This window comes from Corella eumyota, chromosome 6 (genome assembly GCF_963082875.1).
Source record: "Corella eumyota chromosome 6, kaCorEumy4.1, whole genome shotgun sequence".
Taxonomy (NCBI): domain Eukaryota; kingdom Metazoa; phylum Chordata; class Ascidiacea; order Phlebobranchia; family Corellidae; genus Corella; species Corella eumyota.
In genome coordinates this window covers 4459016-4479678 of record NC_137495.1, presented here as the reverse complement: position 1 = coordinate 4479678, position 20663 = coordinate 4459016, and the positions used below count along the sequence as shown (strand labels likewise).

Genomic DNA, 20663 nt, shown 5'->3' with positions numbered 1-20663 from the left:
ACAATTAAGAAAAATCTTACATTCTACAAAGAATAAAATATAACCTGTTTAATAAAGCTATAATTTTTTTAACTCCTGTTTTAGTTGAATATAAAATTTACACTACAATATTCAGTTGGTTTCTTTTGCAATACAGCGAAACACAATATAAGTAAAGGAAATAACTTTTATTATTGCTGTATAGTATACACAAAAACTAATCAAAATGGATAAATTAGGTGAACTACACAACTTTTATACGAAAAAAACACACATTTACATGTTGCACTACAGAAAGGGCCGTCGTTTTAAATAGTTTTTTTTTTAAACATGGGTCATTGTAGCAAAGAATTTTTTTTTAAATATACACATTTCAAACAATTTGAATAAGTAACTTAAAGTAAATGATTAAATTAAGGTGCTTGGCTTAATTATTAACTATGTCAACTTTATACCTGGGACCTGCAATTATTTAGTATCTAGGTTTGGGGTTTGATTCAGTTAATAATTTAATCTTTTCTTTGTATTCATTTTCCATTTCACTGTTACCCAAAACATGGGACGTTCTAACAAAAAAATTATAATGATCTAATATTAACACGTCGCATCCTTGTATTCCATTGTTGTTTTTTAATAAATCACTTGCTTCCAAACAAGTTTTAATTACCATTTCTTGATCACCAACGTAGTTATAAATCATTCCTTGTAACGCAAATACTGAACTTAATAAGTTTACCGAAAGTACTTTGTCAGCTTCCAGTTTATTTTCTTCCATGTTTTTTTTTAGATTTTTTAAAAAAGGAATTGCATAATTTATTAGTGTAGATACTGACCAGACTTTCATGTTAAACTGGGAAGTAAACGAATGAAGGAGTTTTAATACTTTCGTGTGATCCCTTTCAGTTGAATAGATTATTAATTCTTTCAAAAGTAAAATACCCATATGTGATCGGCGATTCTTTGTAAAAGATTCGGATAGCAACAACAAAGAATAAAAGTGACTTTCCTCTATTATAGTGTGATCGATTTTGAGCCCCCTTTTCACAAGTTCTTCGGCTTGATCGTATTTTTCTGCCATTAAGTAATCACTGCATTGTTGTATATTGTTTTGAATACCAAGTAGATTTTTTTCTAAAACAACATATAAAATTAATATAGTTTAAAAGGGTGAGTTTAAGAATAATTTTTGTTATTGTAAAAACATTTACGTTACCTATAGCGGACAATGTTTTTTTAGGAGAATTGTAGTTGTATAGGTAAGCAACAATAACTACTAGAACTGCTAGCACGATATAAAATGACCTTTTCGCCCATTTATGAGGGATGTTTTCCTGGTTGCTTAATCTTCTGTTACGATTTTGAAGCGGCTGTTGGTACCTTGGCTGTTGTATGGCAACTTCAAATGGAAAAAAGAATTGATTTAAAGAGACTCTGTCCTTCTCCTTTGAAAACGGTTTTTGTTTTGAGTTTCTCGAAAGCGTTGTGATCTCATCTTTGTAACCCGAAGTTAGGTGTACAACTGCGTTAAAATGTCTGGTCAACATTTGGTGAACTAAAACAAAATTTAAAGCTAGTCGTTTTTGTTGTTAACATATGGAACAGTGCAAATATTTCTGTGTTTGTTTTGTATTAAATATTAATTTACAAAGCGCTTTACCAGAAGGTATTTTCAACCTATGCAAGTATTGAGTTACTTATAATTTACTTTTGACTTCTTGTTGTTACCTGATCTTATGTCGGGTCGTTTTAATAAATTATTGTCCCAACATTTAACCATTATATCTCGTGTAATGACCATTAGTTCTTGGTCGTACTGGTTTTGTTGATTTTGAATTCCATCAAATTTAGTGAGACAAGGGCGGCGTTTGCCCGATTTAATTTCATTTAACATAACTTGTTCTTCAGCTCTTGGCAAACGAGCACCATATGCAGGCAGCCGTGTTAAGATTTCGTACAGACATATTCCAAAACTAAAAAAATATAATTTAATTAATATTTAACTTTTTACCATACTTTTTTGAAGCAAATCTTAATCATTAATGTTGCAGCTTATACCTATATACATCATTAGCAGGAATTGGATCTTGTGCAAATGGAAGTGCAAGGCGCTCAGGTGCTGTATACCATAGAGTTTGTTGTGCTATTAACTCTGGATTGAACGTAGAACAGTTAGAAGCTCCAGTGACCCTTTTAATGTTGGCCCCGCCAAAATCAATAAGCTTTGCTGTAAAGTTTTTAGTTATTAGAATATTTTGTGGCTTAAGGTCGCCATGAATGTACTTTTTCGATCTACTGTAATTGTGTAGATATGCAAGTGCTTCAGATATTTGAGAGCACCAATCTAATCGCCTTAGAAAGCTTATTTGCAATTCAGCGTTGAAAATGAGGTCGTTTAGTTCTCCACCCCCAACATATTTCATTACTATACCGACGTTGTTGTACCATTGAGTCATGCCGTACAATTTTGCAATTTTTGGATGCACTACTCGAGACAATATCTGCGCTTCTCTTTTAATTCTGTAAAGTAGCTTATATAAATAATGTATATGCTTTGTATAGACAACACTCTTTGCAAAATAGTTTAATACTTTACCTTTTAAATTCATTTTGTTGGAATTCTTGTGATCCAGAAACGTAAAAACACTTCACAGCCACTTTGTTATAAGTTGGATGGTAGCAAACTCTTACTCGGCCAAAACTACCACACCCCAAGTAATCTTTCTTGTCATAACTTGTTGTTAATTGCTGGGCTTCGATACCAGATATCATTTTAACCACACAAATGTTTTATCTATCAGTAACATCAAAAATGCGATTTAGTATTTGTGCTATATATATCAGGTATAAGATAATAAAATTGTAAAAGGCGGTTCTAAAAATAATTAATCAATAACTTATTTCAAACCTAGTATTTTAATCCTATTTAAAAAAAACTCATAATTTTAAATGCTACAACAGCTAACTTAGGGTATTAACAATTATCATTAATAACTTTTAAACTGTTTCCATAGCTGTAGATTTTACAAGCAACATTCCTATTCCTACTTAGTTCATTCATATAACTTACTATTGTTTTTTTTTTTAAAAAAAGGTTAAGCAACTGCACTATATGTTATAATTTCTCTCTGTACGTCTACATTGATAGAGCTTTATGTTGGTTTCTTTATTATAGTTATAGGTTTGTTTAAACCTAACGCACACCGTTGTATTGTTGTTAAGGCCGTGTTTTTTTATGACAATGGGTCTCAAAGTTTTTTTTATACATTACAAACAAACATCATATATTCATGTCTGTTGGTATATGTGAGTAATAATTTCACCAAAAAAGGTGCCAACGAACAATATATAAGGTGATGCCAAGTTATTTGACGTATACTGTTTTGTAAAATACAATTACGTGTCATGACTTGCGTTTTCATTTGTTTTTTTATGGGGGCGTGTTTTCCTTCTAAATTGTGCTATACTTTCTTATTTCTGTTGGTTGTTAGCTGTACATTACTCCACAGGGAACTTTTAATAAGCATGTATAGACCACGAACAAAAGACGCCGCTTTAAAATTAGATTAGACGAAAAAGGTTTTATTATAGCCGTCAATGCTTCTTTTATTAACAACTTTCACCACATTGTATATATTTTTATTATTTTAATGTTTGTCTAAAATAAATATTTGATTTAGTTTAAAAATAATAATTACACAATGAAAAAAATCTTACATTCTACAAAGAATAAAATATAACCTGTTTAATAAAGCTATAATTTTTTTTAAATCCTGCTTTAGTTGAATATAGATTTTACACTACAATATTCAGTTGGTTTCTTTTGCAATACAGCGAAACACAATATAAGTAAAGGAAATAACTTTTATTATTGCTGTATAGTATACACAAAAACTAATCAAAATGGATAAATTAGGTGAACTACACAACTTTTATACGAAAAAAACACACATTTAAGTGTGGCACTACCACTAACAGTAACGTGTAAATTGTTAAAATGTTTAATCTAGTTTAAATGCAAGAGTATTAAATTTTTTTAATTTAAAAATGGTAGTTTGCATAATGTTTTACATAGGTTGTAGTGAAATTATGTTTCAAAATTATTTTTTAATAACTCGAATGTATCAGTGACTATGGTGATATCTATTAGTTTGTCGTGTTCAAATTCATCAATTATCGATGAACAAAATTCAAAAGTCTTTTGATTGTCGCCACGATCAATATATATACTCAACATGCCACTCACAATCCCGGTGATGCAATTGGAAAAGCCCCCGCCACTATATTTGGGATGATTTTTTGCTGTATTGATCAGTTTGTTTAGTAAGTGCAGGGCGAATTTTTCTTTTTTGAACAGGGGTTTGGTTAACGAAATTTTAAGTTTAATGCATAGAGAAAACGGTTCTTTTGCTTTTAAGGAAATTAATTGTTTAAGTATTAATTCACTAATTTCGATATGATTGTGGTTTAAAAAAGTTATTGATAGTGAAATAAGAGAATCGAAATGTTTTGATTCAAGTTTGATAAGATCAATTTCTAATACGGAATTTGCTAATTGTATTGCATAGTCTATTTCTCCGTCCCTCAAATAGTATTTGCACAATTGGATTCTGGTATTGAACATGTTAAGAGCATCTGAAATTAAGTTAAAAGTAATTAAATGCTGTTCAAATCAAAACCTACATAGTAGTTTTTAAGGTGCTAAAAAAAAACAAAAAAGTTTGTTTATATACCTTACAATTATTTTAAAATTTTAATTACATTCTAAACGTATGTCTTGATTTAGACTTGCAGGATTTGCGTTGTTGGCTGAGGCACTACGAAAATACATGAAACAACCCAATGGAAAAAAGGCTAAACATAACTAGACTATTAAGAGCAGCCAGTTAATAATATGTCTACCACTACCACTGCCCAAACTTTGATCTTGTCGTTTGCGACGTTTATTTAGTTCTTGCCTAATGACGTCATTATCTAAACTCTCGTATGGACAGCGAAACAAATTTAACGACAATCTTTCTTCTTCAGCTGAATTAGGTTCTTTTTTGGTATTTTCTTCAAAGTGAATGATGTCGTCAGAGTAAATAGGGCAAGAATGTTTTAACTGGTCAAAACGTCGCGTAAGTGTTGTGTGCACTAAAAAATAAAAAATGTATTGATTTAAAGTGGTGAACATATTTTCTTTTTTTTATTTTGTCGGGGAAGATAAGCCAGGACAAAACTTTAAACCATTGGCGTTAATATATTGTGTTAGGCAATATAAGATACTATTGTATAATACATTTTTTGTTATGTATTAACTAATTGTTGTCACCTGATCTTATGTCTGGCCGCTTTATTATATCTTTATCCCAGCATTGCGTCATAACTTCTTTTATAGACTCAATAATTGTAAGGTCATCGTGTGTTTGTTGTTCTTTAATTTCTTCTAAAGTTAAAAGACAAGGACGTCGTTTACCGGACTTAATTTCTTTTATTAAAACTTCTTCTTCAGCTGGTAACAATCGTGCACCAAACGCTGATCTTCGAGTTACAATTTCGTACAAACAAATTCCAAAGCTTTAAAAAAAATTGCAAGTTATATCATTTTTAAATAAAAATACAAACTTTAATACCTGTATACGTCGTTAGCAGGAATTGGTTCGTTTCCTAATGTTTCCAGGCGTTCAGGTGCTGTATACCACAATGTGTGATGTTCTATTAAATTGGGATCAAACGAAGAAGTATTAACAGCACCTGTAACTTGTTTAATATTTGCTCCACCGAAATCAATTATTTTAATCATAAGATCTTTAGTAACTAGAATGTTTTGCGGCTTTAGATCGCCGTGAATAAACCGTTTTGATTTGCTGTAATTGTGTAGATATGCAAGTGCAGCAGATATTTGAGAGCACCAATCTAATCGCCTTAAATAGGTTATTTCTAAATCTGCGTTGAAGATATGATCGTTTAACTCGCCACCTCCAACATATTCCATTACTATACCGATATTGTTGGACCATTGAGTTATACCGTATAATTTTGCAATGTTGGGATGAACGACTCGTGACAATATCTGGGCTTCTCTAAAAATGCTGTTAAAAATGCATTTATTAATAAAAATAGTAAATGTTTTTAAACTTTTAATGTAAATTCTTTAAAAGTCAATTTAATAACATGTTTTAAATATGCATTCAAAGTTGCAATATTCATATTTGTTGTGTTTGTACTAATTTTTACCTTTTGGATTGATTTTTTAATGATTTTTTAGTTCCAGAAATTTCAAAGCACTTTACAGCTACTTTTCTATATGTAGGATGGTAGCAAACTCTTACTCTGCCAAAACCTCCACATCCCAAATAATCTTTTGTATTATAACTTGTTGTTAATTGCCTGGCTTCGATTGGTAGCGGATGTCTAGCTAGCATGATTTTATACTTATGCTCTCGGACAATTAGGTTTCTAAATAAATATTTTATAAGTTAAGTTTATGTAATTTGTTTGGGAAAAAAAATGATTTTGTTAGGTTAATATTAATAAAATCCACTTTTATACTTGTGTTTTTAGTTTCTTTCTATCTTGAATTTGTAATAACTATATCTATTATCTATATCCTTTGCTTTAAATATAACAGGTTTCTTTTATACACTGTGCCTGTAGCTTTATTGTTGCGCATGGGTAACTAGCAACCTTAAATTTGCTCTTTAAACCAAAACCCATGTTTCATTTTCTTTTATTCTCTTTTCTAAAAAGAGGGGCGCATTCACACTTAAAAAGTCACGCTCAAACAAACGAAATATAAGTTTTGTGGTTGCTTACGTGGGTATTTTGACAATACAGAGAGACGTTTAATTTTATATTCTGCTATTGAAAATATATGTTGTGGTAAATTTCTAAACAACTTATGCTGTTTATTAAAAAAAAATTTTATTTGCAAAACCAAAAAATAAATATTTTAATATCCATTATAGTGTATGATGTTAGTTTATATGAAGAGTATGTGGACAGTTATAGCGACGAAGAAGTTCTTAAGTTTGTATTTTCTGAATGCAAAGAAGTTGAAGGTGATTCGTACAAAACTTGGATAATTGGTGGATTTATTTTCACTTATGCCGTACCTCTTGTTGTTTGTCTTACATGCTTGTTGTTATATAAGGTATTGACATCACCGCATAAGGTGCTCTTGCGCAAGAACGAGATAGTGACAAACAAAAGACAAGGTTCAGCAACAAAGTCGGTCACAAGCACAATGGCAAAACGCTTTATTGCTGCAGGGCTTTGGGTTACGTTTATTCCGTTAACATATCTTATCACCTGGCTTCCCTTTTACGTCTATCACTTGGGCAGGATTCCAGGTTTTAATTTAAATACTATGGAGTGTATGAACTTCCAGGATTATTGTTTTGTCCAGGGTTATTTATCCTGTGTTTTGTTACCAGCTCTTGCTATTGCTTACTCTCGTCCAAGAGATGCCAGAGACACACATAGCGGGAAGCGATCATCACGAGGTCTTACTGCATCTTCTACGTCATCATTTGCGTCCGCAGCCTCCTCCAACAGCAACCGGAAGTCAACATCTATTGCGTCACAATCGGGAGGAGCGGGAGTGATGATCGAGGAGGAGGTAGGAGGAAAAAGCGAAGAGAAACTTGAAACATGTGCTCTTGTAATATCGAAAGAAAATAAAATTAACCCATGTACGTCAATCTTGTAAATTAACCATATTAAAAAAAACTTGTTTTTTAAGTTTATGGAATAAGAGATTTCTGTAAGGGAATGTGGATTTTCAATAGGTCGTTAATAATATGGTAAAACTGAACTTTACAAATTTTTTTCGTGATTATATAATTGACCCACGATGAATGTTTGGATATATTTTGTTATAGTCATTTATGTGCAGTTTCACAACCTATTATTAGTTTTTGATTTTTTTAAATCAGTTTAGCTTTTACTCATGGGTACGTTTTATATGAACTGAACTTGCCTTTTTTTACTTTTATTCCAGTGTTACATTCTTACCTTAACCATACCTTAGTCTTTATCAGCGAATTTTTTTTTATTAAATGAATATATTTTAAGGTGAATGTAAAATTGTCGCTTGAATGATTAAAAAAAAAAATTTTGGTTTCTACTTAACTTAAATAACTATTTGTTGGTTCGTTTATATAAAAAAATAGAACAACACTGAAGCTTTAATTAACTTTTGCAGATATTTAAAAATCAAAATATGTTTACATTTTAAAAGCAAGGTGAGGTTACCCAAATATAAGTTGAATAAAGCAAAAAGCATGATAATTATCAGTTAAACACACAAAAATCTAAACAGTAAAGTGTACATTGGTAAAATGTTTGAACTAGTTTAAATGCAAGGGTATCACATTTTTTTAATTTAAAAATGGTAGTTTGCATAATATTTTACATAGGTTGTAGTGAAATTATATTTCAAAAATTTTTTTTAATTGCTCGAATGTTTCAGTGACAAAGGTGATATCCAATAGTTTGTCGTGTTTAAATTTATCAATTATCAATGAACAAAATTTAAAAGTCTTTTTATGGTCATAACGGTTAATATGCATTTGCAACATAACAGCCACGATCCCGTTGATGCAATTGGAAAAGCCCCCGCCAGTATATTCAGGATGCTCCACTGCGGCATTTAATAAGTCGTTTAGTAAGTGCAGGGCAAACTCTTCTTTTTCGAATGGTGGCTTAGTTAACGGAATAATTAGTTTGACACATAAAGAAAACGGTTCTTTTGCTTTTAAAGAAATTATTTGTCTAAGTATTTCTTTGCACATTTCGATTTGATTGTGGTCAAAAAATGTTCGTGATAAAGAAATAAGTGAATCATAATGTTTGGATTCAAGTTCGGTAAAATCAATTTTTAACACGGAATTTGCTAGTCTTATAGCAGTGTCAATCTCACCGTTGTTTAAATAATCATTGCACAATTTGATTCTTGTATCAAACATGTTCAATGCGTCTGTGATTAAAAAATTTTTTTTAAATAGGTTGAAAGTTAATGTAAAGTTGAATCTAAGACAAGTATATAATGGCTATTTAATTAACTTTTTGCTTGATATATACACTTAATAATTATTGTAAAACTTGTGTAATTACATTTTAAGGGGAACTGTTTTTCCAAAATATCATGGTACTTAAGAATGGCAATAGCAATGAGGCAAACGAAAAGAATACCATTCAACCACGACTGGGATAAACGGTCGCAAATATGAGTACCGCTGTCAAAAAGATGATTTTGTCGTATGCGACGTTTATTTAATTCTCGTTTTATGACATCGTTATCTAAATTTTCATAAGGACAGTGGAACAGATCTAATGACAATCTTTCTTCTTCAACTGAAGAAGGTTCACGTTTACTAATTTCTTTAAACTGTATGATGTCATCATAGTAAGTGGGGCAAAAATGATTCATTTCGTCAAAACATCGGGTAAGTGTTGCGTGTACTAAAAATAAAAAATGCATTAATTTAAAGCGATTAGCGTTTTTTTTTATTTTGTCGAAAAGGATAAGCCAAGACAAAACTTTAAACCATTGGCGTCAGTTTATTGTGTTAGGCAATAAAGAATACTGTTGTACAATACATTCTTTGTTTCGTAGTAACAAACCAATTGTTGTCACCTGATCTTATGTCCGGCCGCTTTGTTATATCTTGATCCCAGCATTGTGTCATTACTTCTTTTATAGAATCAATAATTGTAAGGTCATCGTGTGTTTGTTGTTGTTTAATTTCTTCCAAAGTTAAAAGACAAGGACGTCGTTTACCGGACTTAATTTCTTTTATTAGAACTTCTTCTTCAGCTGGTAATAATCGGGCACCAAACGCTGATCTTCGAGTTACAATTTCGTACAAACAAATTCCAAAGCTTTAAAAAAAAATTGCAAGTTATATCATTTTTAAATAAAAATACAAACTTTAATACCTGTATACGTCGTTAGCTGGAATTGGTTCGTTTCCTAATGTTTCCAGGCGTTCAGGTGATGTATACCACAATGTGTGATGTTCTATTAAATTGGGATCAAACGAAGAAGTATTAACAGCACCTGTAACTTGTTTAATATTTGCTCCACCGAAATCAATTATTTTGATCATAAGATCTTTAGTAATTAGAATGTTTTGCGGCTTAAGATCGCCGTGAATAAACCGTTTTGATTTACTGTAATTGTGTAGATATGCAAGTGCTGCAGATATTTGAGAGCACCAATCTAATCGCCTTAAATAGGTTATTTCTAAATCTTCGTTGAAGAGATGATCGTTTAACTCGCCACCTCCAACATATTCCATTACTATACCGATATTGTTGGACCATTGAGTTCTACCGTATAATTTTGCGATGTTGGGATAAACGACTCTTGACAATATCTGAGCTTCTCTAAAAATGCTGTTAAAAATGCATTAATTAATAAAAATAGTAAATGTTTTTAAACTTTCAATGTAAATTCTTTAAAAGTCAATTTAATAACATGTTTTAAATATGCAATCAGAGTTGCTGTTATAGACAATAACCTATTTTTCTTACGTTGTTTTTGTGTTTTATTTTGTGTATTGCGAGGCACGGCGTCGCTACATCCTACTCAGCGCGGCGCTGTTGCTTTTAATTTCTGAGCGGCTTTACGCCTGATTATTTCTATTGTTTTCATTATTACTTGTCAGTGGTTCTAGACTGGACATACAATTTAATGCGTGAACTCAGTAGGATTTTCACTTGGGAAATTTTCGTTCTTTGTTTAAATCGCCCTTTCCCCTTTTTTCCTCTGTTTTATTTATCTTTAAATTTTCTTTTTTCGTATTAATACCTATATTTTAGTTATGTCTAAACCGTAGAGCTTTAGTTCTTTATGTGATACCAGTATGTTATGTTAGTGTTATGTGTACACTTACTGTATGTGTTTAGTTGCGCAATTTAAGTAGTTTATGTTAGTACCTTTGAATTTTGCATAGTTTATTTTACTATTTAGTTTCTTTATATTAACCACTATTTTCTATTTGAATAAAGTTACAGATACACACTTTAAAAATCGTAATCAAACGTGATCAATCGTAATTAAACGTTATCTAATTGTTGCTTGACGTGAACCTTAACGTAACTTGAATTGTGATTAGAAGATTAGCCTAATAAAGTAACTTGTGATCGGTTTTAAATTCCTTTCTTGTGCCAAAGATTCAGCGTCCATTAGATATTCTCGTTTACGCATTTTAAGTCTATCTTGCATTTTACCTCTAAAAGTAGCCTTACTCAATTGCCAATCACCAAGGGCTGCATAAGTAGAGTTGAGTTAGGCTCAGTTTTATTATTACTATAAAGTAAAGCAAGGTGTTACTCTTATACTCTACAGTTGCCATATTAATGTTTGTTGTGTTTGTACTAATTTTTACCTTTTGGATTGATTTTTTATTGATTTTTTAGTCCCAGAAATCTCAAAGCACTTTACAGCTACTTTTCCATATGTAGGATGGAAGCAAACTCTTACTCTGCCAAAACTTCCACATCCCAAATAATCTTTTGTATAATAACTTGTTGTTAATTGCCTTGCTTCGATAGGTAACGGATGTCTAGCTAGCATGATTTAAACTTATGCTTTCTGACAATTAGGTTTCTGAATAAATATTTTATAGATTAAGTTTATGTAATTTGTTTGGTATAAAAAATGATTTTGTTTGGTTAATATTAATAAAATTCACTTCTATATTTGTGTTTTTAGTTTCTTTCTTTCTCGAATTTGTAATAACTATATCTATATTCTTTGCTTTAAATATAAAAGATTTCTTTTACACATTGTGCCTATATAATTATATTATTGCGCATTAGTAACCATGCAACCTTAAATTTGCTCTTTAAACCTAAACCCACTTTTTATTTTTTTTATTCTCCTTTCTAAAAAGAGGGGCGCATTCACACCTGAAAAGTCACGCTTAAATAAATGAAAAAAGTTTCGTGGTTGCTTACGTAAGTATTTTCACAACGCAAAGAGTCTTTTAATTGCTGTGGAAAAATTTACTTACTCTGCTTATTTAAAAAAATTAAAATTTACAGAACGAAAAACATAAAGTTAAAATCATTTGTGTATGGCGCCTAAAAATAAGCAGATTTTTGGGTATTTACGAATATCACTTTATCAATGTTTGTATTTTTCTAATGCAAAAAGTAGATGTTTACAATGAACTTGGATTATTACTGGATTTATTTTCATCTATTCTGTACCTGTTGTTGTTTCTTTTACATGTTTGTTGCTATATAAGGTATTGACTTCGCCACATAAAGCGCTCTTGCGCAAGAAAACTTTGGAAGCCCTATTGTTCAACCGGGTCATATGTTTGAATCCGTACATGGTACGTTTGGGTAATGAAACTTGTTTTTTTTACTTTTAATCCATTGTTACATTTCTTTTAACCATACTGTAACGCTTTTACCGTTACCTGTTTCTGATGCTTTATTTCAAAGTTGAATGTTTAAACTGAATAAAAATGAAAAGTTTTATTAGTAGTAAAATCAATAAATCTTCTAAATCTAACAACAAGGCAAAAAACAGTTATACATGAACATTTAAATTAAGGCATTAAAAACACACAAGAAGATTTTACTCATGGTACGTTTTATATAAACTCAACCTGCCTTTTTTACTTTTATTCTAGTGTTACATTTCTACTTTAAACATACCTAAGTCATTTTCAGCGTTTTTTTTATTAAATAAATATATTTTGAGGTGAATGTAAAATTGTCGCTTAACAACTGATTAAGATAAACCCTTTTTTTCATTGAACTTAAATAACCAGTTGTTAGTTAGTTTATATAAAAAAATAGAACAACACTAAAACCTTAATTAAATTTTTCAGTTAATTACAAATTGAAATATGTATACATTTAAAAGCAAAGCTAAGTTACCCAAACATATGTTAAATAAAACAAATACCATGACAATTATCAGTTGAACACACACAAATCTGAACAGTAAAGTGTACATTGTTAAAATGTTCAAACTAGTTTAAATGCAAGAGTATTACATTTTTTTAAATTAAAAATGGTAGTTTACATAATGTTTTGCATGGCTTTTAGGTAAAATATTTCAAAATTTTTTTTAATTTCTTTTTAAATTTTTTTTTAATTTTTTTTAATTTATTTCAAATTTTTTTTTTAATTTCTCGAATGTTTCAGTGACAAAGGTGATATCCAATAGTTTGTCGTGTTTAAATTTATCAATTATCAATGAACAAAATTTAAAAGTCTTTTTATTGTCCTTACGGTTAATATGCATTTGCAACATGTTAGCCACAATCCCTTTAATGCAATTGGAAAAGCCCCCGCCAGTATATTCAGGATGCTCCACTGCGGCATTTAATAAGTCGTTTAGTAAGTGCAGGGCAAACTCTTCTTTTTCGAATGGTGGCTTAGTTAACGGAATAATTAGTTTGACACATAAAGAAAACGGTTCTTTTGCTTTTAAAGAAATTATTCGTCTTAGTATTTCTTTGCACATTTCGATTTGATTGTGGTCAAAAAATGTTCGTGATAAAGAAATAAGTGAATCATAATGTTTGGATTCAAGTTCGGTAAAATCGATTTCTAACACGGAATTTGCTAGGTTTATAGCAAGGTTCACCTTACCGTTGTTTAAATAATCATTGCACAATTTGGTTCTTGTATCAAACATGTTCAATGCGTCTGCAATTAAAAAAAAACAAAAAATTTGAATAGGTTAAAATTTAATGTAAAGTTGAATCTTAGACAAGTATATGCTGGCTATTTAATTAGCTTTTTAATTGATATATACACTTAATAAATATTGTTAAACTTCAATTGTTATTACATTTTAAGGATAACTGTTTTTTCAAAATATCATGGTACTTAAGAATGGCAATAGCAATGAGGCAAACGAGAATACTACTCCCCACCAACAACCAGGTTAACTGGTTTCTATTATGGGTACCACTTTTAAAAAGAAGATTTTGTCGTATTTGACGTTTATTTAGCTCTCGTTCAATAACGTCGTTATCTAAATTCTCATATGGGCAGTGGAACAAATCTAATGATAATCTTTCTTCCTCTTTTGAAGAAGGTTCTGTTGTGATATTTTCCTCGAAGTATATAATGTCGTCATAGTAAGTAGGACTAAAGTGCTTTAATTGGTCGAAACGACGAGTAAGTGTTGTGTGCACTGAAAGCAAGATTTTGTATTTTTAACAGTTGTCACTACTGTAAAGAATTAATATTTATAAAATCTTTAACAATGGCAGAAAAATGTTTAAATTAGACCTACTATTAAGTAAGTTTATTCTTGTTCGTAAAATTTACTGTCAATACAATTAACCAAATGTTGTTACCTGATCTTATGTCGGGTCGTTTTGTTATATCTTGAACCCAGCATTGCGTCATCACCTCTCGAATAAAAACAATAATTTCTTGGTCAGTTTTTGTTTGTTGTTTTTTCATTTCTTCCAAAGTTAAAAGACAAGGACGTAGTTTACCGGATTTGATTTCTTTTATTAGAACTTCTTCTTCAGCTGGTAAGAATCGGGAACCAAACGCTGATCTTCGAGTTACAATTTCGTACAGACAAATTCCAAAACTAAAAAAAGTTATTGAAGTATGTTGATTAAAGTGTTTATATTAACGTCATAACGCATGCATTGTCTTTGTTCCCGTAATGCACTTTCCCTAACGTTATACTTTATTAGTTGGGGTTCTAAAAACCTCGTGGCTACTACAAATAAACTTACAAGAATAATAATAATCAAGATATTATGATTATTAACATGGTAGCAGGTAAACGGATTCGAATTTAAGAAGATGGCAGAAGCTAATTTTCGATTACCGCTTATATTAAATGTTAATGATAGTAATTTGTCGGAAGCTTTTAGAAATTGGCGACAGCAGTTAGATGTTTACATGCTGGCAAGTGGAGCTTCAACAACTGATAAAAAGATACGCGCGGCTATAATTCTACATTGTGCGGGACCTCAAGTAATTGACATTGCTAAACATTTTCAATTTGACGATCCTGAAGATCAAGATGATCCTAATACAATGTTAAAGGCCATAGAAAACTATTGTACATCTAGACAGAATGTGGTGGTACAAACATATCGCTTTTGGAATGTGGCTTACCAAGGACCTTTTGATACCTTTCTAAATGAATTGCGTACAAAATCAGAAGCATGCAATTTTTAAGATAAAGACAGAATGATAAGAGATAAAATTGTATTTACAGTCACTGGGAAACTGCAAGAATTATTACTTCGCGAAGTAGACTTAAATTTAACGAAAACCGTACAGATTTGTCGTGCAAGTGAGTTGTCTGTAAAACGAGCAAACGAATTGTCGTCTGGTAGCATGAAATCTGAGTCTCAGCTTGTAAATAGAATTGAAGCAAAATCTAGTGTTAACTATCGGAAAAAGACCCTAAAAGAAATAAACGAAAAAATGATTAAAAACGGGGCAAAACTTGTTTAAGGTGTCTGGGAAGAAATTACTTGATTAAGAAAAAGATACACTCTCTTAAAGCAGCGAGAAACGTAGCCGCAGCTGAACCTAAACAACCAATGAAAACCAAAAAACAGTGGTTGCAACAAGTACATGCAGACCAAGAAAAAAAGCTTATGGCAAAGTTTAAAGTAAACGGTTGTACAGTGAAATTTCAAATCGATAGCGCATTTGACGTGAATACGATTTGTCAGAGGTATGTGAAAAAAAAAACAAGTAGATTTTAATGCTGAGAAGTTAGTGATGTGAAGTAAAACGGTATTTCATCCTATTGGTGAAGCTGTACTAGATTAAAAATAATAAAATCTACAAGATTAAATTTTGTGTAGTGGAGAATGATCTCAATTGTCTAATGGGACTGGAATCTATCACAACAATGAATCTCATAACGGTAAATGACAAAAACTTTATTGCAAATATAACTGAAGATACAGAACTTGGTGATTTAGGAATGACTAGTTTAACTGTAGATCGTGATGTTTCTCCGAGAGCACTTCCATGCCGAAAAATTCCTTTTGCTTTACAGGATAATGTAAAACAAGAAATCGATTTAATGGTTGCTAAAGGAATTTTGGAACCAGTGGAACAACCTACAGAATGGGTGATTGAAATGGCAGTCTTCAAGAAATCAAATGGTAGTTTGCGGATATGCAAAGATCCTCAACCACTTAATGTTGCACTCAAAAGAGGACATTTTAAACTATCGACTATCGACGATGTTCTACCTAGCCTAAACAAGGCAAAAATATTTAGTAAACTCGACGTTAAGCAAGCTTACTGGCACGTAAAACTTGATGAAGACGCCAGTAAATTAACGACAATGATTACGCCTTTTGGTAGATTTCGCTGGAAAAGGTTGCCCTTTGGTTTAAAAGTAAGTAGCGAATTTTTTCAAAAACGGCTAGTTCATGCCTTAATAGACTTAGAAGGTGTAATTTGTGTAGCCGATGACATTGTTGTTGTTGGGTGTGGTTCGACAGATGAGCAAGCTGAACCTAATCATGAAATAAATCTAAAAAACCTGAAAAATCGTTTTCAAGAACGAAATATAAAGCTAAATGAAAACAAAGCAGTCGTTAAAAGTACCGAAATAACTTTTATGGCTCACCGTATAACAGCCAATGGTATAAAAGCGGATAGCTTAAAGGTGAAAGCAATATTAAAGATGCCTCGCAGTACTGACGTGAATGGTGTTCGATAATTTTGTGGTATGATCTAGTACTTGGCGAGATTCATGCCAAATTTATCGATGGATCTTGAACCTATTCGAACATTAGTTCGGAAAGACGTTGAATTGAAGTGGGATGCAGAACAAGAAGAAAAAGTTTGTGAAATTAAAGAAAAAGTTTCTTCGACGCCACTTTTAGCCTACTTTGACCAAAGTAAAAAAGTAGATATCCAAGTGGATAGCAGTAAAGATGGTTTAGGTGCAGTGTTACTCCGAGATGGAAAACCGATCGAGTATGTGTTTCGTGCGTTGACGTCGTCAGAGCGTAACTGGGCTCAAATAGAAAAAGAGACTCTAGCTGAAAAAGAGACTCTTCGGTTTGGAAAGATTTGATCAATATACATTAGGCAGACTCGTATATGTACAGAATGACCATAAACCGCTGGAGACAATATTACGAAAACCTCTTAGTCAAGCACCGAAGCGATTGCAAGCGTTAATGATGCGTTTATATCGATACGATGTTGTATTTCAATACATACCAGGTAAAGAATTGGTGATAGCCGACACTCTTAGTCGAGCGTACGTCATAAGAGAGACTGATGACGTAAGAATAATGAACATAGATGTATTTAGTGAAATGCCTGACACAAGATGTCAAGAAATAAAGCAAGCTATGATACATGATAATGAAGCGCAACACCTTCTAAAGGTAATAAAAAATGGCTGGCCAGATAACAGATGTGAACTTTCGATGCTAGTAAAGCCATATTATTGTATTCGCGACACGCTGAGTCATCAAGATGGAATTATTTTAAAAGGAAAAAGAATCTTTATAACAAGATCACTTCGTCCTGATATGAGAAATAGATTGCATAGCGCACATCTTGGTTATGATAGCATGATGCGTAGAGCACGTTCTGCTATATTTTGGTTGGGTATGTCGCAAGAAGTAAAACAAATTGCTGAGTCTTGTGATATTTCCCAAGAACTGAAGTCAAAAAATCAGAAAGAATCGCTTCAACAACATAGTGAAGGTACACTACCATGTGAAAAAGTTGGAATAGACTTATGTGAATACGAAAATCGTACCTACTTAATCACTGGTGATTATTTGTCAAATTTTATTGAAGTTGATTTACTAACTACAATGACGAGTTCTCAGGTAATAATTTGCCTAAAGAGACATTTTGCAAGATATGGTATTCCGAAATGTGTTGTTTTAGATTGTGGTCGACAATTTACTTCACACGAGTTTAATGAGTTATCTAAAGAATGAGGAATAAACCATGTTACATCAGCAATGTAACGGCAAGGCAGAAGTCGGTTTAAAAGCGATTAAAAATCTTATCAAGAAATCGTAGCGTGACAACCGCGATCAATTTCTTGGACTTCTTGAAATGCGAAATACGCCAAGACAGGATACACAAGTCCTGCAGAAATAATGTTTGGTAGAGCAACAAGATCAGTAATACCCATGTTTAAAACCAGCTCTGCTAACATGAATTTAAAAAAAAAAAAGAAAATGCGACAAAAACAAGTGAAAAATACATATGACAAAAGTGCAAGAGATATGGCTGATCTAAGACAAAACCAACGTGTATATTTTCAGCACCCTTCAAAACGTTCAGCACCCTTCGAAATGTGGACAAACAACACCTAATAATGTTCGTTACAGTAATGTTGTTAATGCCGGACTCCGTAGATCTCATAAAACACCCCGATATTTGAACGATTATGTAAGATATTAATTGTATTATTGTGTGTTATTGTTATGTATATATATGTATTACGGTTTCGTACGTTTGCTTCTTATTTAATTTCATTCTAATTGTCAAAACGTATGACTTAACTCTTAAACTGATATTTGCTAAGTTTAGTGTACTTTATATAAAACATGTAATATTTGATTTTAACTTATTTATTTTGTTTTGCTAAAAAAAGAGAGACGTTGATTAAAGTGTTTATATTAACGTCATAACGCATGCATTGTCTTTGTTCCCATAATGCATTTTCCTTAACGTTATACTTTATTAGTTGTGATTCTAAAAACCTCGTGGCTACTACAAATAAACTTACAAGAATAATAATAATCAAGATATTATGATTATTAACAAAGTAGTAACAGTTTAAATAAAAATATAACCTTTTATACCTGTATACGTCGTTAGCTGGGATTGGGTCCTTTTTTAAAGATTCCAGCCGTTCCGGTGCTGTGTACCATAGTGTGTGGTGTTCTATTAATTTAGGATCAAACGACGAAGTAATAACAGCACCTGTTACTTTTTTAATATTTGCTCCACCAAAATCAATAATCTTGATTACAAGCTCTTTAGTAATTAAAATATTCTGTGGCTTAAGGTCGCCATGAATGCACATTTTAGATGTACTGTAATTGTGTAAATATGCAAGGGCCAAAGATATTTGAGAACACCAATCTAATCGCATTAGAAAGGTGATTTCTAAATTAAGATTAAATATATGGTCATGTAAGTTACCGCCTTCAACAAACTCTATTACCATACCAACATTACTAGACCATCGAGTCATTCCGTATAATTTGGCGATGTTGGGATGCACCGCTCGCAATAACATCTGGGCTTCTCTCTCAATTCTGTAAAAAATCTACACGTTAATTAAATATTAACTTTAAAAATAGCCGAGTAAATTTTTAAAAACTTTGTTAAAAATATATTTTTAGCAGAATTGCAAAACTAGTGCAAGTTTTTTATTTTACTTTTCAAACTCTTCTCGTTGAAAATGATCAGTTCCAGAAATGTTAAAACATTTCACAGCCACTTTGTTATAAGTTGGATGGTAGCAAACTCTTACTCGACCAAAACTACCACACCCCAAATAATCTTTCTTGTCATAACTTGTTGTTAATTGCCTGGCTTCGATTGGTAACGGAAGATTAGCTAGCATGATTTTATATGCTCTCGGACAATTAGGTTTCTAAATAAATATTTTAGAAGTTAAGTTTATCTAATTTGTTTGGTGAAAAAAAATATTTTGTTAGGTTAATATATGTATTAGGTATAACATTAGATTACTATATGTATTAGGTATATTTAGTTTATAAAATCTACTACTATACTTGTGTTTTTAGTTTCTTTCTATCTTGAATTTGTAATAACTATCTCTATATTATTGGCTTTAAACATAACAGGTTTCTTTTATACACTGTGCCTATACAGCTCTATTGTTGCGGATTGGTAACCATACAAACCTGAATGTGCGCTTTAAACCTAAACCCATTTCCTTTTTTTCTTTTATTTTCCTTTCTAAAAAGAGGAGTGCATTCACTTTAGAAAAGCAACGCTCAAAAAAACGAAATATAAGTTTTGTGGTTGCTTACGTGGGTATTTTGACAATACAAAGAGTCTTCTTATTTTATATTTTGTTAGTAAAAATATATGTTGTGGTAAATTTATACTTACGCAGCAATCTGTTAATTGTATGGCGGTAAACTTTAATGGACGGACTTTTGTAAAGCTGAATAAAGTATTTACGGACATCGCCTAATTACGTAACAAGATTTTAGTTTTGTTAAAAAGAAGTTGTGTTTTGTTTGTTTTCTTGTAGTGCCTTTCATTTTAGCTTCCATTTTTCATTTTTTATGTTGTACAAGGTTAGGTTACTACATAACATTGCGCGCAATAACAAGTAAACGACGAACAAAGACAAGTTGACAATGAAACGTTCCTCGACAACGTTTTGTTGCCATAAGCTTTGGTAAACATGTCTTTGTTTAAATTATTTTTTATACAAAAAAAAATATTGTATTTTTTTATATCTTCTGTATTTGCAGCTCGAAAATATAATGCAGGTAATTTATACTACGCAAAACAAAGAATTTAGTAAGGTGTGATTCAATTATAAACAATATAAAATATTAAAACACACTTTGAGTAAGTAAAAAATTGTATTATGCTTAGATAATATCTTTATTAAAACATTATATTGTAATAGAAAACACAGCAAGATATACTGACTAATCTACGCTACAAAATAAAAACGAAATCACGTTATACAATGC

The 20663-nt window shown here is 31.4% G+C and overlaps 5 protein-coding genes and 1 pseudogene across 7 annotated transcripts; 2 read left to right on the top strand and 4 right to left on the bottom strand.

Annotated features, from left to right (window-relative positions):
* Nucleotides 1–226: 226 nt before the first annotated feature.
* Nucleotides 227–2748, bottom strand: LOC145755692 (uncharacterized). The gene is made up of 5 exons (XM_082571943.1): nt 2573–2748; nt 2035–2496; nt 1705–1949; nt 1193–1531; nt 227–1110 (listed from the first exon to the last, which is right to left on the bottom strand). Exons 1-5 carry the CDS (start codon nt 2746–2748, stop codon nt 452–454), a joined length of 1881 nt encoding a protein of 626 aa, XP_082428069.1. The 3' UTR covers nt 227–451.
* A 1084-nt stretch (nt 2749–3832) lies between these two features.
* On the bottom strand, nt 3833–6464 carry LOC145755183 (receptor-interacting serine/threonine-protein kinase 1-like). 2 transcript variants are annotated; one of them, XM_082571410.1, is made up of 5 exons: nt 6196–6464; nt 5592–6050; nt 5291–5535; nt 4710–5112; nt 3833–4611 (listed from the first exon to the last, which is right to left on the bottom strand). In XM_082571410.1, exons 1-4 carry the CDS (start codon nt 6381–6383, stop codon nt 4841–4843), a joined length of 1164 nt encoding a protein of 387 aa, XP_082427536.1. In that variant the 5' UTR covers nt 6384–6464; the 3' UTR covers nt 3833–4611; nt 4710–4840. The 2 variants fall into 2 exon arrangements, with proteins under 2 accessions (XP_082427536.1, XP_082427535.1); XM_082571409.1 differs by having other exon boundaries at nt 4738–5112.
* A 343-nt stretch (nt 6465–6807) lies between these two features.
* On the top strand, nt 6808–8211 carry LOC145754836 (uncharacterized). Of its 2 annotated transcripts, none has more exons than XM_082570971.1 (2): nt 6808–7019; nt 7112–8211. In XM_082570971.1, exons 1-2 carry the CDS (start codon nt 6930–6932, stop codon nt 7667–7669), a joined length of 648 nt encoding a protein of 215 aa, XP_082427097.1. In that variant the 5' UTR covers nt 6808–6929; the 3' UTR covers nt 7670–8211. The 2 variants fall into 2 exon arrangements, with proteins under 2 accessions (XP_082427097.1, XP_082427096.1); XM_082570970.1 differs by having other exon boundaries at nt 6808–7310; nt 7395–8211.
* On the bottom strand, nt 8002–11786 carry LOC145754834 (uncharacterized). Its single transcript, XM_082570969.1, has 5 exons — nt 11355–11786; nt 9901–10359; nt 9599–9843; nt 9076–9423; nt 8002–8938 (listed from the first exon to the last, which is right to left on the bottom strand). Exons 1-5 carry the CDS (start codon nt 11540–11542, stop codon nt 8391–8393), a joined length of 1788 nt encoding a protein of 595 aa, XP_082427095.1. The 5' UTR covers nt 11543–11786; the 3' UTR covers nt 8002–8390.
* Nucleotides 11787–12593: 807 nt separating this feature from the next.
* LOC145755163 (uncharacterized) lies at nt 12594–19833 on the bottom strand. The gene is made up of 6 exons (XM_082571386.1): nt 19722–19833; nt 19362–19579; nt 18780–19238; nt 14298–14542; nt 13784–14131; nt 12594–13638 (listed from the first exon to the last, which is right to left on the bottom strand). Exons 2-6 carry the CDS (start codon nt 19547–19549, stop codon nt 13088–13090), a joined length of 1791 nt encoding a protein of 596 aa, XP_082427512.1. The 5' UTR covers nt 19550–19579; nt 19722–19833; the 3' UTR covers nt 12594–13087.
* On the top strand, nt 14764–15750 carry LOC145755207 (uncharacterized; annotated as a pseudogene).
* Nucleotides 19834–20663: the final 830 nt, after the last annotated feature.

Bases quoted from the DNA above. Each gene is read 5' to 3' on its own strand.
- LOC145755692 (XM_082571943.1), bottom strand. From the start codon at position 2,748: ATGATATCTGGTATCGAAGCCCAGCAATTAACAACAAGTTATGACAAG. The intron at 2,497-2,572 runs GTAAAGTATTAA...GCTACTTTACAG, and splicing joins CAACAAAATGAATTTAAAAG to AATTAAAAGAGAAGCGCAGA. The intron at 1,532-1,704 runs GTAACAACAAGA...ATTTTGTTTTAG, and splicing joins ACGACCCGACATAAGATCAG to TTCACCAAATGTTGACCAGA.
- LOC145755183 (XM_082571410.1), bottom strand. From the start codon at position 6,383: ATGCTAGCTAGACATCCGCTACCAATCGAAGCCAGGCAATTAACAACA. The intron at 5,536-5,591 runs GTATTAAAGTTT...TTTTTTTTAAAG, and splicing joins CCTGCTAACGACGTATACAG to CTTTGGAATTTGTTTGTACG. The intron at 5,113-5,290 runs GTGACAACAATT...TTTATTTTTTAG, and splicing joins GCGGCCAGACATAAGATCAG to TGCACACAACACTTACGCGA.
- LOC145754836 (XM_082570970.1), top strand. From the start codon at position 6,860: ATGCTGTTTATTAAAAAAAAATTTTATTTGCAAAACCAAAAAATAAAT. The intron at 7,311-7,394 runs GTTTTAATTTAA...TTTTGTTACCAG, and splicing joins TCACTTGGGCAGGATTCCAG to CTCTTGCTATTGCTTACTCT.
- LOC145754834 (XM_082570969.1), bottom strand. From the start codon at position 11,542: ATGCTAGCTAGACATCCGTTACCTATCGAAGCAAGGCAATTAACAACA. The intron at 10,360-11,354 runs GTAAAAATTAGT...CATTTTTAACAG, and splicing joins ATAAAAAATCAATCCAAAAG to CATTTTTAGAGAAGCTCAGA. The intron at 9,844-9,900 runs GTATTAAAGTTT...TTTTTTTTAAAG, and splicing joins CCAGCTAACGACGTATACAG to CTTTGGAATTTGTTTGTACG.
- LOC145755163 (XM_082571386.1), bottom strand. From the start codon at position 19,549: ATGCTAGCTAATCTTCCGTTACCAATCGAAGCCAGGCAATTAACAACA. The intron at 19,239-19,361 runs GTAAAATAAAAA...GATTTTTTACAG, and splicing joins CAACGAGAAGAGTTTGAAAA to AATTGAGAGAGAAGCCCAGA. The intron at 13,639-13,783 runs GTAATAACAATT...TTTTAATTGCAG, and splicing joins AAAACAGTTATCCTTAAAAT to ACGCATTGAACATGTTTGAT.